The following is a 14,262-nucleotide window of genomic DNA, read 5'->3' on the forward strand; positions in this document are numbered from 1 at the left end:
GAGATAGAAAGATTTACAATGCATAATTTCAGAGCGCAACCAAAAGGAATTCCAGCACACAGACAGAATATAGGTTCCAAACTGGTGCACGTTCAATATTAAGGAAAAAGAACACCGGTGGGTGCTATGCTAGCAGCAAATGGGTGCAATGCCATGCAAACTGGCTTAGAAATCAAATATTATTTGTCACATGCGCTGAATACTACAGATGTAGACCTTACAGTGTAATGTCTACTTTCAAGCCCTCAACAATGCAGCTTTAAGAAAAAAGGTGTTAAGTAAAAAAGAAAAGTAAAAAATTACAAATAAAAGTAACAAGTAATTAAAGAGCAGCAGTAAAATAACAATAGCAAAGATATATACAGGGGGTACCGGTACAGAGTCAATGTGCGGGGGCACAGGTCAGTCGAGGTAATATGTACATGTAGGTAGAGTTAAAGTGCATAGATAAGAAACAGAGAGTATCAGCAGTAGAGGGGGGGGGGGCAATGCAAATAGTCTGGGTAGCCATTTGATTAGCTGTTCAGGAGTCTTATGGCTTGGGGGTAAAAGCTGTTAAGAAGCCTTTTGGACCTACACTTGGCGCTACGGTACCGCTTGCCGTGTGGAAGCAGAGAGAACAGTCTGTGACTAGGGTGTCTGGAGTCTGGAGTCTATTTTTAGAGCCTTTTTTTGACATTGCCTGGTATAGAGGTCCTGGATGGCAGGAAGCTTGGCCCCAGTGATGCACTACCCTCTGTTGTGCCTTGCGGTCAGAGGCCGAGCAGTTGCCATACCATGCAGTGATGCAACCAGTCAGGATGCTCTAGATCAGGAGTGGGCAACTCCAGTCCTCGGGGGCCTGATTGGTGTCACACTTTTTCTCCATCCCTAGCAAACACAGCTGATTAATCAAATTGCAATTTAAACTGAAGTTCATGATTAGGTGATTATTGGAGTCAGGTGTGTTAGCTGGGGCAAAACTGAATCAGGCCCCTGAGCACTGGAATTGCCCACCCCTGCTTTAGACGGTACAGCTGTAGAACCTTGTGAGGATCTGAAGACCCATGCCAAATCTGTTCAGTCTCCTGAGGAGGAATAGGCTTTGTTGTGCCCTCTTCACGACTGTCTTGGTTTGTTTGCACCATAATAGTTTGTTGGTGATGTGGACGCCAAGGAACTTGAAGCTCTCAACCAACTCCACTACAGCCTTGTCGATGAGAATGGGGGTGTGCTCGGTCCTCATTTTCCTGTAGTCTACAATCCTCTCCTTTGTCTTGATCACGTTGAGGGAGAGGATGTTATTCTGGCACCACACGGCCAGGTCTCTGACCTCCTCCCTATAGGCTGTCTCATCATTGTCGGTGATCAGGCCTACCACTGTTGTCTCATCAACAAACCTAATGGTGTTGGAGATGTGCCTGGCCATGCAGTCATGAGTGATGAGGGGACAGAGCACGCACCCCTCCTAAGCACGCACCCCTGAGGTGCCCAAGTGTTGAGGATCAGCATGGCGAATGTGTTACCTACCCTTACCACCTGGGGGCGGCACGTCAGGAAGTCCAGGATCCAGTTGCAGAGGGAGGCATTCAGTCCCAGGGTCCTTAGCTTAGTGATGAGCTTTGAGGGCACTATGGTGTCGAAAGCTGAGCTGTAGTCTATGAATTGCATTCTCACATAGGTGTTCCTTTTGTCCAGGTGTGAAAGGCAGTGTGGAGTGCAATAGAGACTGCATCATCTGTGGATCTGTTGGGGTGGTATGCAAATTGGAGTGGGTCTAGAGTTTCTGGGATAATGGTGTAGATGTGAGCCATGACCAGCCTTTCAAAGCACTACAGACGTGAGCGCTACGAGTCAGTAGTCATTTAGGCAGGTTACCTTAGTGTTATTGGTCACAAGGATAATGGTGGTCTGCTTGAAACATGTTGGTATTACAGACTCCGAAAGGGAGAGGTTGAAAATGTCAGTGAAGACACTTGCCAGTAGGTCAGCGCACGCTCGTAGTACACGTCCTGGTAATCAGTCTGGCCCCGCGGCCTTGTGAATGTTGACTTGTTTAAAGGTCTTATTCACATCTGCTGTGGAGAGCATGATCACACAGTCGTCCGGAACAGCTGGTGCTCTCATGCATGTTGCAGTGTTACTTGCCTCGAAGCGAGCAAATAAGTAATGTAGCTTGTCTGGTAGGCTCGTGTCACTAGTCAGCTCTCAGCTGTGCTTCCCTTTGTAGTCTGTAATCGTTTGCAAGCCCTGCCACATCCAACGAGCATCAGAGCCGGTGTAGTACGATTCGATCTTAGTCCTGTATTGATGCTTTGCCTGTTTGATGGTTCATCGGAGGGCATAGCGGGATTTCTTATATGCTTCTGGGTTGGAGTCCCGCTCCTTGAAAGCGGCTGCTCTAACCTTTAGCTCAGTGCGGATGTTGCCTGTAATCCATGGCTTCTGGTTGGGGTATGTACGTACAGTCACTGTGGGGACGACGTCATCGATACATTTATTGATGAAGCCATTGACTGATTGGTGTACTCCTCAATGCCATCAGAAGAATCCCAGAGCATATTCCAGTCTGTGCTAGCAAAACAGTCCTGTAGTTTAGCATCTGCTTCATCTGACCACTTTTTTATTGACCGAGTCACTTGTGCTTCCTGCTTTAGTTTTTGCTTGTAAGCAGTAATCAGGAGGATATAATTATGGTCAGATTTGCCAAATGGAGGGCGAGGGAGAGCTTTGTACGCATCTCTGTGTGTGGAGTAAAGGTGGTCTAGAGTTTTTTACGGGATGGTAACGAGACCCGTAACATAACTCATGCAAAGTATAATAGTGAAAACGTAACAGTGAGAACAAAAAACCACAGACAACTAAATTACCGTCAAACACTCATGGTTTATTTGTAAACACACGGTAATGGGGAGCAAAGAAAAGGGGCAGAGCTGGACCCAAGGAAAGAAATAATAAGCATTCAAAAACACCCCTAAGCTTGTCTACCTGCTTCAACAATAGCTAGCTAACTAACCAAAAATACAGAGGGTGGTCCGCCCAGTTCGAACTAGTGTTCTTAGACAAAGTATTCCTACGGGTAGTGTATGCCCATGGGCAACTTGTCTTGGTACCCCCTTTTCCCACCATCAAATAAACAGTCAAACACCATAACAAAAACAATACTCACAGGATAACGGACAAAATGACATGTAGTTGCTAAAACAAATGAGAGATCAACAGAGAGATGGCATGACAGAGAGATTGAGCTCCAGAGAAAATAACTGAATGGGTTTTTAAACCAAGGGAAAGGAGATGTGATTGGCTAATGGAAACAGGAGGAGATGTGTCTTCTGATTGGGGAATGATGATTGCCACCTGTGAGGGGAGAAGGAGAGAAAGGAAATACACTTACAGGATACCTGTATCCGTAACATTGCACATTTAACATGCTGCTAGAAATTAGGTAAAATGGATTTAAGTTTCCCTGCATTAAAGTCCCCGGCCACTAGGAGCGCCGCCTCTGGATGAGTGTTTTCCTGTTTGCTTATGGCCGTATACAGCTCATTGACCGCGGTCTTAGTGCCAGCATTGGTTTGTGGTGGTACACGGACAGCTACGAAGAATATAGACGTAAACACTCTTGTAAAGAGTGGTAAATGGTGTGGTCTACAGCTTTACCTCAGGCGAGCAAAACCTCAAGACTTAATTAGATTTTGCGCACCAGCTGTTGTTTACAAATATACATAGACCCTCACCCCTGGTCTTACCGGAGGCGGCTGTTCTAGCTTGCCGATGCAGCGTAAACCCCGCCAGCTGTATGTTATTCATGTCATCGTTCAGCCACGACTCGGTGAAACATAAGATATTACTCTTTTTAATGTCCCATTGGTAGGATATACATGATCGTAGTTTGTCTATTTTATTATCCAATGATTGTACGTTGGCTATTAGGACCGATGTTAAAGGCAGATTACCCACTCCACGTCGGATCCTTACAAAGCACCCCGACCTACGTCCCCGATAGCAATAACTCTTTCTCCTGAGAATTACGGGGATGAGGGCCTTGTCGGGTGTCTGAAGTAAATCCTTTCGCGTCATTAAAGAAAAAATCTTCTTCCAGTACAAGGTGAGTAATCTAGAAGCTATTTTTGGTAATAAGAAACAGTGGCAGAAACACTATGTACAAAGTAAGTTACAAATAACGCGAAAAAACACACAATAGCACAATCGGTTAGGGGACCGTAAAACGCCAGCCATCAGCTCCGACGCCATTATCATGTGGATGCTATGCTAGCAGCTAGGCTGGCTGGGCTACCATAGAGAACCAGTGGGGGCTATGCTAGCTGGTCTGGATGCTAGACTAAACGCCATCTAGGCTATGTGGCCTTATCAGAGTCAGGAAAGCGAAACCATAGATTGGGCAGAGCCGCAGAGGCATCGAGGGGCGACAGATGATACACCACTAGTTACATTGGCACCGTTAGAGAGAACACACACAAAAGACAACACAGTAGCACCACTCGCTAAGTGTGTTATTGGATTCATGAATGTCTAGCCCACACACTTTCCATAGGCAATGAATAGAAATATATTAAAATAGACTGGAATGGATATTACCTAGATCAGTAATGACACATTCATAAACAAGTGTTTCTGGATGGGAGCATAGAGTAAGATTGGTACAATCTAGATCAGTATTAACTGAGGGGCTGCTATAGAAGTACATATAATTAATGTATCTCAATGGGGTGTACTCTCTGTGGCTTCCTCAGTGAGTGGGGTGTGTGGTGATTACATGGCCACTGTTGTGCCTAATAGCTCTAAGAGAAGCAGAATGGCATACACACTTTTCCCAGGAATTGTGATGGATGCAGAGGAAAATCAGAAGGGTGGACTGAAAAAGAAGAGAAGAGGAACAGGAGGAAAAAGGAACGGGAGAAGAATCCAACATTGTTTACCACTGCATGTGTTGTGTGCTCAGCGTTGTACTCTTGTTTTGATCAACTCTGTCACCAGACCATACCAAGTCAACCCCAAGTGGGCCAAGCCATTCCAAAACCACAGCTCATTCCAAAACCAACTCTCTCTCCCTGCTCAGTCTTCTCTCCCCTCCATGCCGCTTTCTTCCCTTCTCTCCCTGCTCAGTCTTTTCTCCCCTCCATGCCGCTTTCTTCCCTTCTCTCCCTGCTCAGTCTTTTCTCCCCTCCATGCCGCTTTCTTCCCTTCTCTCCCTGCTCAGTCTTTTCTCCCCTCCATGCCACTTTCTTCCCTTCTCTCTTTGTTTTGCTCTCATTCACTCCCTTGACTCCCCAATACATTTTTCCCTCATTCCCACTCCCTCGACTACCCAATAAATCTTTCCCTCTTTTCCACTCCCCAATAAATTTTTCCCTCATTCCCACTCCCTCGACTACCCAATAAATCTTTCCCTCTTTCCCACTCCCCAATAAATATTTCCCCGACTCCCCAATGCATTTTTCCCTCTTTCCCACTCCCTCGACTCCCCAATAAAATCTTTCCTGACTCCCCAATACATTTTTCCCTCTTTCCCACTCCCTCGACTCCCCAATAAATCTTTCCCTCTTTCCCACTCCCTCGACTCTCCAACAAATCTTTCCCTCCCCCAGTCTTCCAGAAACACGGGAGAATAATCCCGACCAGTACGAAAATCACAGCCACAGAAAACCGAGAGCGAGAGAGAAGCAGTGACAGCAAAAGAGAAGCAGAGACAGCGAGAGACAGTGAGAGACAGCGAGAGAGAGAGAGAGACAGCGGGAGAGAGAGAGAGAGAGAGACAGCGAGAGACAGTGAGAGAGAGAGAGAGAGACAGCGAGAGACAGTGAGAGACAGCGAGAGACAGCGAGAGAGAGAGAGAGACAGCGAGAGACAGTGAGAGACAGTGAGAGACAGTGAGAGACAGCGAGAGAGAGAGGAGGGGAAAAATAAGGAGAGCAGCCAAAACGGAAAGAGAGGTCAATAACTTTGTGAGGCGTGTTCTGTCTTGACTAGAGGCAAGAGGATTCAGAAAGACTAGACAGCGTGGGTTTCCTAACTTAGACCCAAAACACCCAGCAGCCACCACAACAATATCAATGTGTTACGAGCCTTTTTATAAATAACGTTTTTTTGTATACAATGGGAAGCTACAATGGGAAGCTAGTGCTCAAAATTATAGTATTTTAATATAGAATGTAATACAAACCAAAACATTTAAATGGTAACACGATGAGGAAAGCAATAGGATTTATATGGGGTTTTATAATGTGGTTTTGGTAAAGTAATATTATATGGTGTGCTATAACTTTGTGCTGCGTGTATGTGTTTGTGTGTCTATGCTGAACCCATTTACCTCCATCCACCAACCTACCTACGATATTATCTCTGAAACACACACACTCTTGCCCTAACTCTTCGTACCTCCTAGCTTAAGGTGTGGTTACCGCTATAGAAGGAGAGAAAGGCCAAGGGGGTGAAGGAGAAGTGTGTGCACAACATTCTACCCACAATGTGTGTGTGCTCAACAAATCACTTGGTGTGTGTATGTGCATGCACGCATCGTGTGTGGTGTGTGCAGACTCAGCAAGGGAAGGTGTAGGCAGTAGTAGGCTGGGCCAGTTTGGGGGTGTATCGTTTCCCAGATGATTCTGACTGGGTTGGCATTTACCCCGGAATGGATCACAGAAAACAATGGAGGAGGCACATTCCTGACATGATCACCCTAAACCAGCCCTTCATGGAATTTACGGTGTGTGTGTGTGTGTGTGTGTGTGTGTGTGTGTGTGTGTGTGTGTGTGTGTGTGTGTGTGTGTGTGTGTGTGTGTGTGTGTGTGTGTGACAGAGAGAGTGTGAAAGCGTGAGAGATAAACAGGGAGAACGGGAGACAGCGAAACAGAGAGATAAGGAATTCTAAATAAGAAATTTGAGCCCACCTGAACCTAAAGGTCAATTTTCCTGTATATGTTTGCTCAGTCCAGAAAGCTTAATATGATTCCTTATGTAAGAGGTGATAGCAAGAGTGATAGCATGGACGGATAAAGAGCCCATAGGAAGATCATCACTCGACACCAAGATAAACCACAGCGAAAGCATCCACCAACATGGGAATTAGTTCTATTAATGAGGATGTAGTAATGTATACTGACACACACACACTTGTCATTGCTACGTCCTCAATAATATAACTTAATTTTTTATTTAACATTTATTTAACTAGGCAAGTCAGTTCAGAACAAATTCTGATTTACAATGACGGCATGCCCCGGCCAAACCTGAACGACGCTGGGCCAATTGTGCGCTGCCCTATGGGACTCCCAATCACGTCCGGTTGTGACACAGCCTGGAATCGAACCAGTGTCTGTAGTGATGCCTCTAGCACTGAGATGCAGTGCCTTAAACCGCTTTGCCACTTGGGAGCCCCAAATTACCATCAGAGTATGTGTGTCTGCTTCATTTGTCCTTCCTTTTCACCCGTCTTACATAAGCAGTGTAAATATGTTCCAGTCTGGGAGACTGTCTATATAAATAGACCCAATATGAACCAGTAAGCTACACTGACATGTCTTTAGTCCACTCAGCTCATGGTCTTAAAGACAATGCTGTGTTAACAAGAGATCTTGAGTAGCACAAGGGAAACACACACACACACATACCCTTACACACACAAACACACTGCTCACATCAATGATTGAACAAGGGTGTAGACATTCACATGTGTTATGTGAGATGGTGTTCTAAAATTTGGAAATGGGAGTCAATGATGTGACTTCCTGTGTCTGCCAGTCAGCATTTGTTTGCTGTGTATGTCAGCATAATTTTAGATACATTATCTCATAATAAGTCATGTTAATAATACTGTGTGGGTGTCAGTCACACATCTGCTAAATGCCACCATGTTAGACAGACAGGCGGACACATAGACAGATGGACACACACAGACGGACAGACACAGTAACGGACACACACACTGCTCACGTCAACGATTGCACAAGGGAGGAAAAAAATCAAAACGTTTATTGTTGCTTGTTCTTTTGTTGTGACATTTTATGCACATAGAATGTAAACATGTTTTTTTTAACAGTAGTTACAGAGCAAGAATAAAGTAGTTTGATACTTTGATATACATTATATCTAGATAGATAGTACTGATACATTATACATAGTGTTTTCAGTCATAACTATTATAGAACATGAGCTTTTAAACCCACCCCTCAGCAACTCTTAGTCCATCCCACCTATATCCGTAAACCCACCCCTCAGCTACTCTCAGTCCATCCCACCTATCTCCGTAAAACCACCCCTCAGCTACTCTCAGTCCATCCCATCTATCTCCGTAAACCCACCCCTCAGCTACTCTCAGTCCATCCCACCTATCTCCATAAACCCACCCCTCAGCTACTCTCAGTCCATCCCACCTATCTCCATAAACCCACCCCTCAGCAACTCTCAGTCCATCCCACCTATCTCCATAAACCCACCCCTCAGCTACTCTCAGTCCATCCCACCTATCTCCATAAACCCACCCCTCAGCAACTCTCAGTTCATCCCACCTATCTCCATAAACCCACCCCTCAGCAACTCTCAGTCCATCCCACCTATCTCCATAAACCCACCCCTCAGCTACTCTCAGTCCATCCCACCTATCTCCATAAACCCACCCCTCAGCTACTCTCAGTCCATCCCACCTATCTCCATAAACCCACCCCTCAGCTACTCTCAGTCCATCCCACCTATCTCCGTAAACCCACCCCTCAGCTACTCTCAGTCCATCCCACCTATCTCCATAAACCCACCCCTCAGCTACTCTCAGTCCATCCCACCTATCTCCATAAACCCACCCCTCAGCTACTCTCAGTCCATCCCACCTATCTCCATAAACCCACCCCTCAAATACTCTCAGTCCATCCCACCTATCTCCATAAACCCACCCCTCAAATACTCTCAGTCCATCCCACCTATCTCCATAAACCCACCCCTCAAATACTCTCAGTCCATCCCACCTATCTCCATAAACCCACCCCTCAAATACTCTCAGTCCATCCCACCTATCTCCATAAACCCACCCCTCAGCAACTCTCAGTCCATCCCACCCATCTCCAATGCCCCCATGCACAAAGCGAGGTCCATAAAATAAATGGTTTGTCAAGATCGTTGCAGAAGAACTTGACTGGCCTGCACTAGACCCCGGAACCCTGACCACAACCCACGTCGAACACGTTTGGGATGAATTGGAACGCCGACTACGAAGTCCCCGCAGCAATGTTCCAACATCTAGTGGAAAGCGTAGAAAGAGCAGGAAGGGAAGCGCTACTAAGGTACACAATAGTACATTTGGTAGACAGAAGGTGCTCTTTGGTAAAAGGGGTAAATTGGTAATCAAAAAGAAAGGAGGACCAAGCCACTCTTCATATAATTAATTAAAATTCCTTTATTAGTATGGCATGTTCAATAGAAACAAAGTTTTTAAAAATCTGACGCGTTTCGGCTGCATGGCCTTCGTCAGGGAGTGAGGGCTTTCCACATCTAGTGGATCTCCGTAAACCCACCCCTCCCCTCCACATCTAGTGGATCTCCGTAAACCCACCCCTCCCCTCCACATCTAGTGGATCTCCGTAAACCCACCCCTCCCCTCCACATCTAGTGGATCTCCGTAAACCCACCCCTCCCCTCCACATCTAGTGGATCTCCGTAAACCCACCCCTCCCCTCCACATCTAGTGGATCTCCGTAAACCCACCCCTCCCCTCCACATCTAGTGGATCTCCGTAAACCCACCCCTCCCCTCCACATCTAGTGGATCTCCGTAAACCCACCCCTCCCCTCCACATCTAGTGGAAAGCCTTCCTAGAAAAGTGAAGACTGTTATAGCAGCAACAGAGGGACCAACTACATATTAACGCCCTTGATTTTGGAATGAGATTTTCGGCAAGCAGGTGTCCACATACATGAAGTGTATTTGCAAACTGTATGGCGTCTTGGTCAACATGTTGGTCCTCAAGTAAAACTGATTAAAAAAAGAAACGTGTGCCAATTTTGGTCTTTAACCCCCTAAGGTCGAGGTCCGCGCCCCGGTGGAAATCAAATTAGCACTTCCGCATCTGCGTTGAAAGGTGACAGAGCTAGAGCGGTGTTTGTCAGATGATGAGACATCCCAAAAATTGGTCTTCTCACAAAGTCGTCTGTAGTGTCCGAATGGTTTGGCCTACAAACGATTATGACCCCTCTGGAAAAATTAGACTCCCACAACCATCTTGGGACTCGTCTGAAGTCGGTACAGCCGATCTGCCAACATCTGTCTGTAGTGTCCAAACAGTTTGGGCTACACACTAATATGGGACCCGTTTCAGGAAACTAGGCATATATCGCGGGTCACTATTTCACAGGAGAGCCATTTGAATGTATTTTATTTAGATTTTGATAAAACGTGAACTTTCATGTGCCTTAATAACAGACTTGTATGCCATCTGTAAATAAGAAAAAAAAAAAAATTAATTGCGAGCCTAGTTGGTTTAGCCCCATAAAAAGACAGCAATCCTCCCGCTAGCCGTGATTGGCTGAGATAATGAGTGGGTTGGACATGCCGAGAGATTAGTTTGGATTGGTCTGCCATATAGCACGCTTCTGTCTATTTTAGCTGGTCAGTATGTGTAGGTAATCGTGTCTTACGTGGCTAAAAAAAAAATGTATCACGAAGTAGAACTGCAGAAGTGTTGCTCTCCACTTTCTGGAGTACTGAGTTTTGAAATCAGTGGAATTAGAGTATGATAGATAAGGAGATGGAGAAAACACCTGTTTCCAGATTGCATCTTCAAGCTAAGGTCAACCATGGCATCTGTGACAGGGAGAAGCGTCCATCCATGATGTATACGGGTAAGATAGTCTAGCTAGCTAACGTTAGCCGGCTGGCTCGCTAGCTAATGTTACTTATTATTTGTATCTCAGAGCCATTTGCTTCACTAGTTATAGCCTAATGTTAGCTATAGCCTAATGTTAGCTAGCTAACATTGAACCTGGTTGGTTAGCTATATGCAGACTCATGCAGGGTAGTAACGTCATGAGTTGGGATTATGGTTCATTGTTTACCTAGCTAGCTACATGTCTTAACAAAAGACTCCACTATGCAAGTAACCATTTCAATAGAATGTCACTGTGACAACTGTTGATAGACGTAGCTGGTTAATTCGCGATGGCTATCTACTCCGATTTCAGAGCACTTTCATCTGAGTGTGCCAGAACGCAGAATAACTGACACATTTACAAACACTCAACACCCGTTGAATATGGCCGGTGTCAGTAAACTTTGGCAAAAATACGTAAATTGCTGCCAGCAGAACAGTTAGTCACCAACGCTCTGGATAACATAAAAACAGCCTAACCAGCTCTGCTAGGGCGAGTAAAATGGTTAGTGAGCTGTTCTCTCATTTGTGTCTGGAAGTAGCTAGCAAGCTAGCCAGTTAGCTTGGGTGCTTGACGGTTGTTAGGACAGAACGTTCGGATTAACCCCTAAAGAGATGGTTGGGGTTACAGTTTAAGAGGGTGTGAACGATGCTGAATGGGTGTAGACAAAGAAGAGCTCTCCAGTAGGTACCAAAACATTCAAAAGCCATTTTCTCAAAAGTGAGGTTACAAGTTTATCGACTTTCAAAGCAGAATTACTTTTCCATTGTACCTCAAATGCAATGTATGATATACCATTTTCTAGCTCTGTACCTCTGTTTTTATCCAATGTAAAAAACACAATTTCAAATTTTGCTACATAAGACTGAATCAAGGCGGTCGGTCAAATATGACGCCTCTGTGGAAAGGTTTTGCTCTAGGATGCCCACAGAGAGAGGGGGGGGGGGGGGGGCTGTTTGTTGTTTCATGTAGTGAATATGTTATTCAATGTGTTTGTATGGGCTAATAGCAGTAAGGGCATATAACATGTTTTTTTTTTTTATGGAATGTTATTTTTTTTTTTACACTTTGAGGGGTCTTAAAATCCAAATCAAATAGCAAAATGATCCTTGGTATGACCTTCCATATAGCTTAGTAACCCCCCCCCCTCCACCGGCTTCGACAGGGCTTAGACTGTTTAGTGCCAAAAAATAAGGGGTTAAATACATGGGGACTACATGTTACTCCATGTAGTGAATCTGTTAGTCACTGGGCTAATAATAGTAGTCCGTCTGTGTGGCAGACTATATTTCTTAAATACTTCAAGGGGTCTTATGGGTTAACTAGGTCTATTAATGAGGACGTAATAATGGCAAACGTGTGTGTTCGTGTGTCCGTCTGCGTGCATCCATATATAGTAACATACACATACTTCTCCAAACACACACACACACACACACACACACACACGCACATACAAAGTGGAGGGTAATTGCTCCAAATGACCGTTAATATATGATCTCCAAGCGTGAAAAAGGGTCAGAGTATTCTCTTTAGCCCATCCATCCAGACTTCCCCAGGTGAACCTTCCCACTCTGAACAGATTAGACAGCCCTTGGCTGGGGGAGCAGCTGGGGGAACGTCCCTGTCTTGGGCGTGGCCCTAGTGCCCAACTAACACACTACTGGGGCATCTGCTACTGCTATGACAAGAGGGGTGACTTCCTTTCTCTTTTCCCTCACTCATTCTCTTTCTCCACACAAACTTCATTTCTCTCGTTCTCTGCAGCTCTCTAATTTCTCCCTCTCCCCCTATCCTTCCTTCCCTCTCTCCTTCCCTCTCTCTCCAATACTTTCCTAACAGCCCAGAGGGAGACCCTTGGCTGCTGCCCACCAAATACTTCTAACATGGCTCAGGGATGTGCCAAAGGACACGGAGCAAGAGAGGGAGAGTGAGAGAGAGCGACAAGCAACGGAGGCAGCCAAGCGAGCAGTGCAGAAATGTTTTTCTCACCACTCACAAGTTGAATTGTAGTAGAGAGGGAAGGAGAGGGGAGGAGAGGGGGAAGGGTGAAACAAAGAGGGAGGAAGGAGGGTGAAGGGAGAGGGCAGGTGAATGAGTGAAGGAGTAAATGTGAAAGCTAATGAGTGTGCTTAGAGAAAGTGAAAAGGAGAAATCCATCTAAAGTGAGAGAAACTGTTGTTTCGGAGGAAAAGTTTGCGCTCTATGTTTTGTGAATGTGAAAGAGAAGAAAAGCTGCAAGAAAGAGAGAAATCATTATATAACTCCACAATAAAATAAATCCTAGAAATACTGAAAGCGCTCATGAATCTCCTTCTTCTTTTGGTGAACGTGTAACATGGGAAAGCCATTGCTCTAACATTGCTGTAACATCAGGTCAACCTGGGAAAACCATGACTCTAACATTGCTGTAATTTCAGGTCAACCTGGGAAAACCATGACTCTAACGTTGCTGTAACATCAGGTCAACCTGGGAAAGTCATCAATGGCTATGACAGTCCCAGGAGACCCCCCCCCTAACTGGACCCTGTTACTGACTTAAATAGAGAAACACCATTAATACACTCACTGGACTGAGATCACCAACACACTAACGCATGTTTTATGACTCTGTGTGTGTGGGGGGAGGCATGGGGTATGGTGTGTTTGTGTGTCGGCCTGTGTAGGCCATCCGTCCCTGTGCGTCCCACCGTCTCTGCCCCTGCGCGTCCGTCCGTCTCTGCCCCTGCGCGTCCGTCCGTCTCTGCCCCTGCGCGTCCGTCCGCCTCTGCCCCTGCGTCTGTCAGCAGATGTGTGACTGACACCCACACAGTATTATTAACGTTACTTATGAAATAATGTATCTAAAATGATGCTGACATACACAGCAAACAAATGCTGACTGGCAGACACAGGAAGTCACATCATTGACTCCCATTTCCTAATTTCAGAACCCCATTTCACATAACAAATGTGACTGTCTACACCCTTGTTCAATCATTGATGTGAGCAGTGTGTTTGTGTGTGTAAGGGTATGTGTGTGTGTGTGTTTCCCTTGTGCTACTCAAGATCTCTTGTTAACACAGCATTGTCTTTAAGACCATGAGCTGAGTGGACTAAAGACATGTCAGTGTAGCTTACTGGTTCATATTGGGTCTATTTATATAGACAGTCTCTCAGACTGGAACATATTTACACTGCTTATGTAAGACGGGTGAAAAGGAAGGACAAATGAAGCAGACACACATACTCTGAAGGTATGCAGTGGGCAGCACCTGTGGTCACCAGGTGGGAGACAGATGCTCCTTCCACCTCTGGTTTGGCCTGTAGCCATGACAACACACATCAGGCCAGGACCACCGGGGACGCTATGGAAGGGGTTGCTGGTATCAGTCTCTGTCTCTGTCACCTCCCCAATCATCCTCCCCAG

General features: G+C 45.6%; 1 protein-coding gene across 2 annotated transcripts in view; it reads right to left on the reverse strand.

Moving 5' to 3' along the window:
* Window positions 1-14,262, reverse strand: part of LOC139536245 (plexin-A1-like) — a 416,804-nt gene that overhangs the window by 246,819 nt on the left and 155,723 nt on the right. Inside the window, exon 4 of one of the 2 annotated variants that reach the window (XM_071336603.1) lies at window positions 2,846-3,336. The exons of the other annotated variant lie outside the window; for it this stretch is intronic. Within the exon in view, the coding sequence (XP_071192704.1) occupies window positions 3,178-3,336 (159 nt within the window). The 3' untranslated portion in view covers window positions 2,846-3,177. Of the gene's footprint in view, window positions 1-2,845; window positions 3,337-14,262 lie in introns of those variants that run through there. 2 annotated transcript variants of the gene reach the window in all.

The sequence above is a fragment of the Salvelinus alpinus genome, chromosome 12 (genome assembly GCF_045679555.1).
Source record: "Salvelinus alpinus chromosome 12, SLU_Salpinus.1, whole genome shotgun sequence".
NCBI classification, from domain to species: domain Eukaryota; kingdom Metazoa; phylum Chordata; class Actinopteri; order Salmoniformes; family Salmonidae; genus Salvelinus; species Salvelinus alpinus.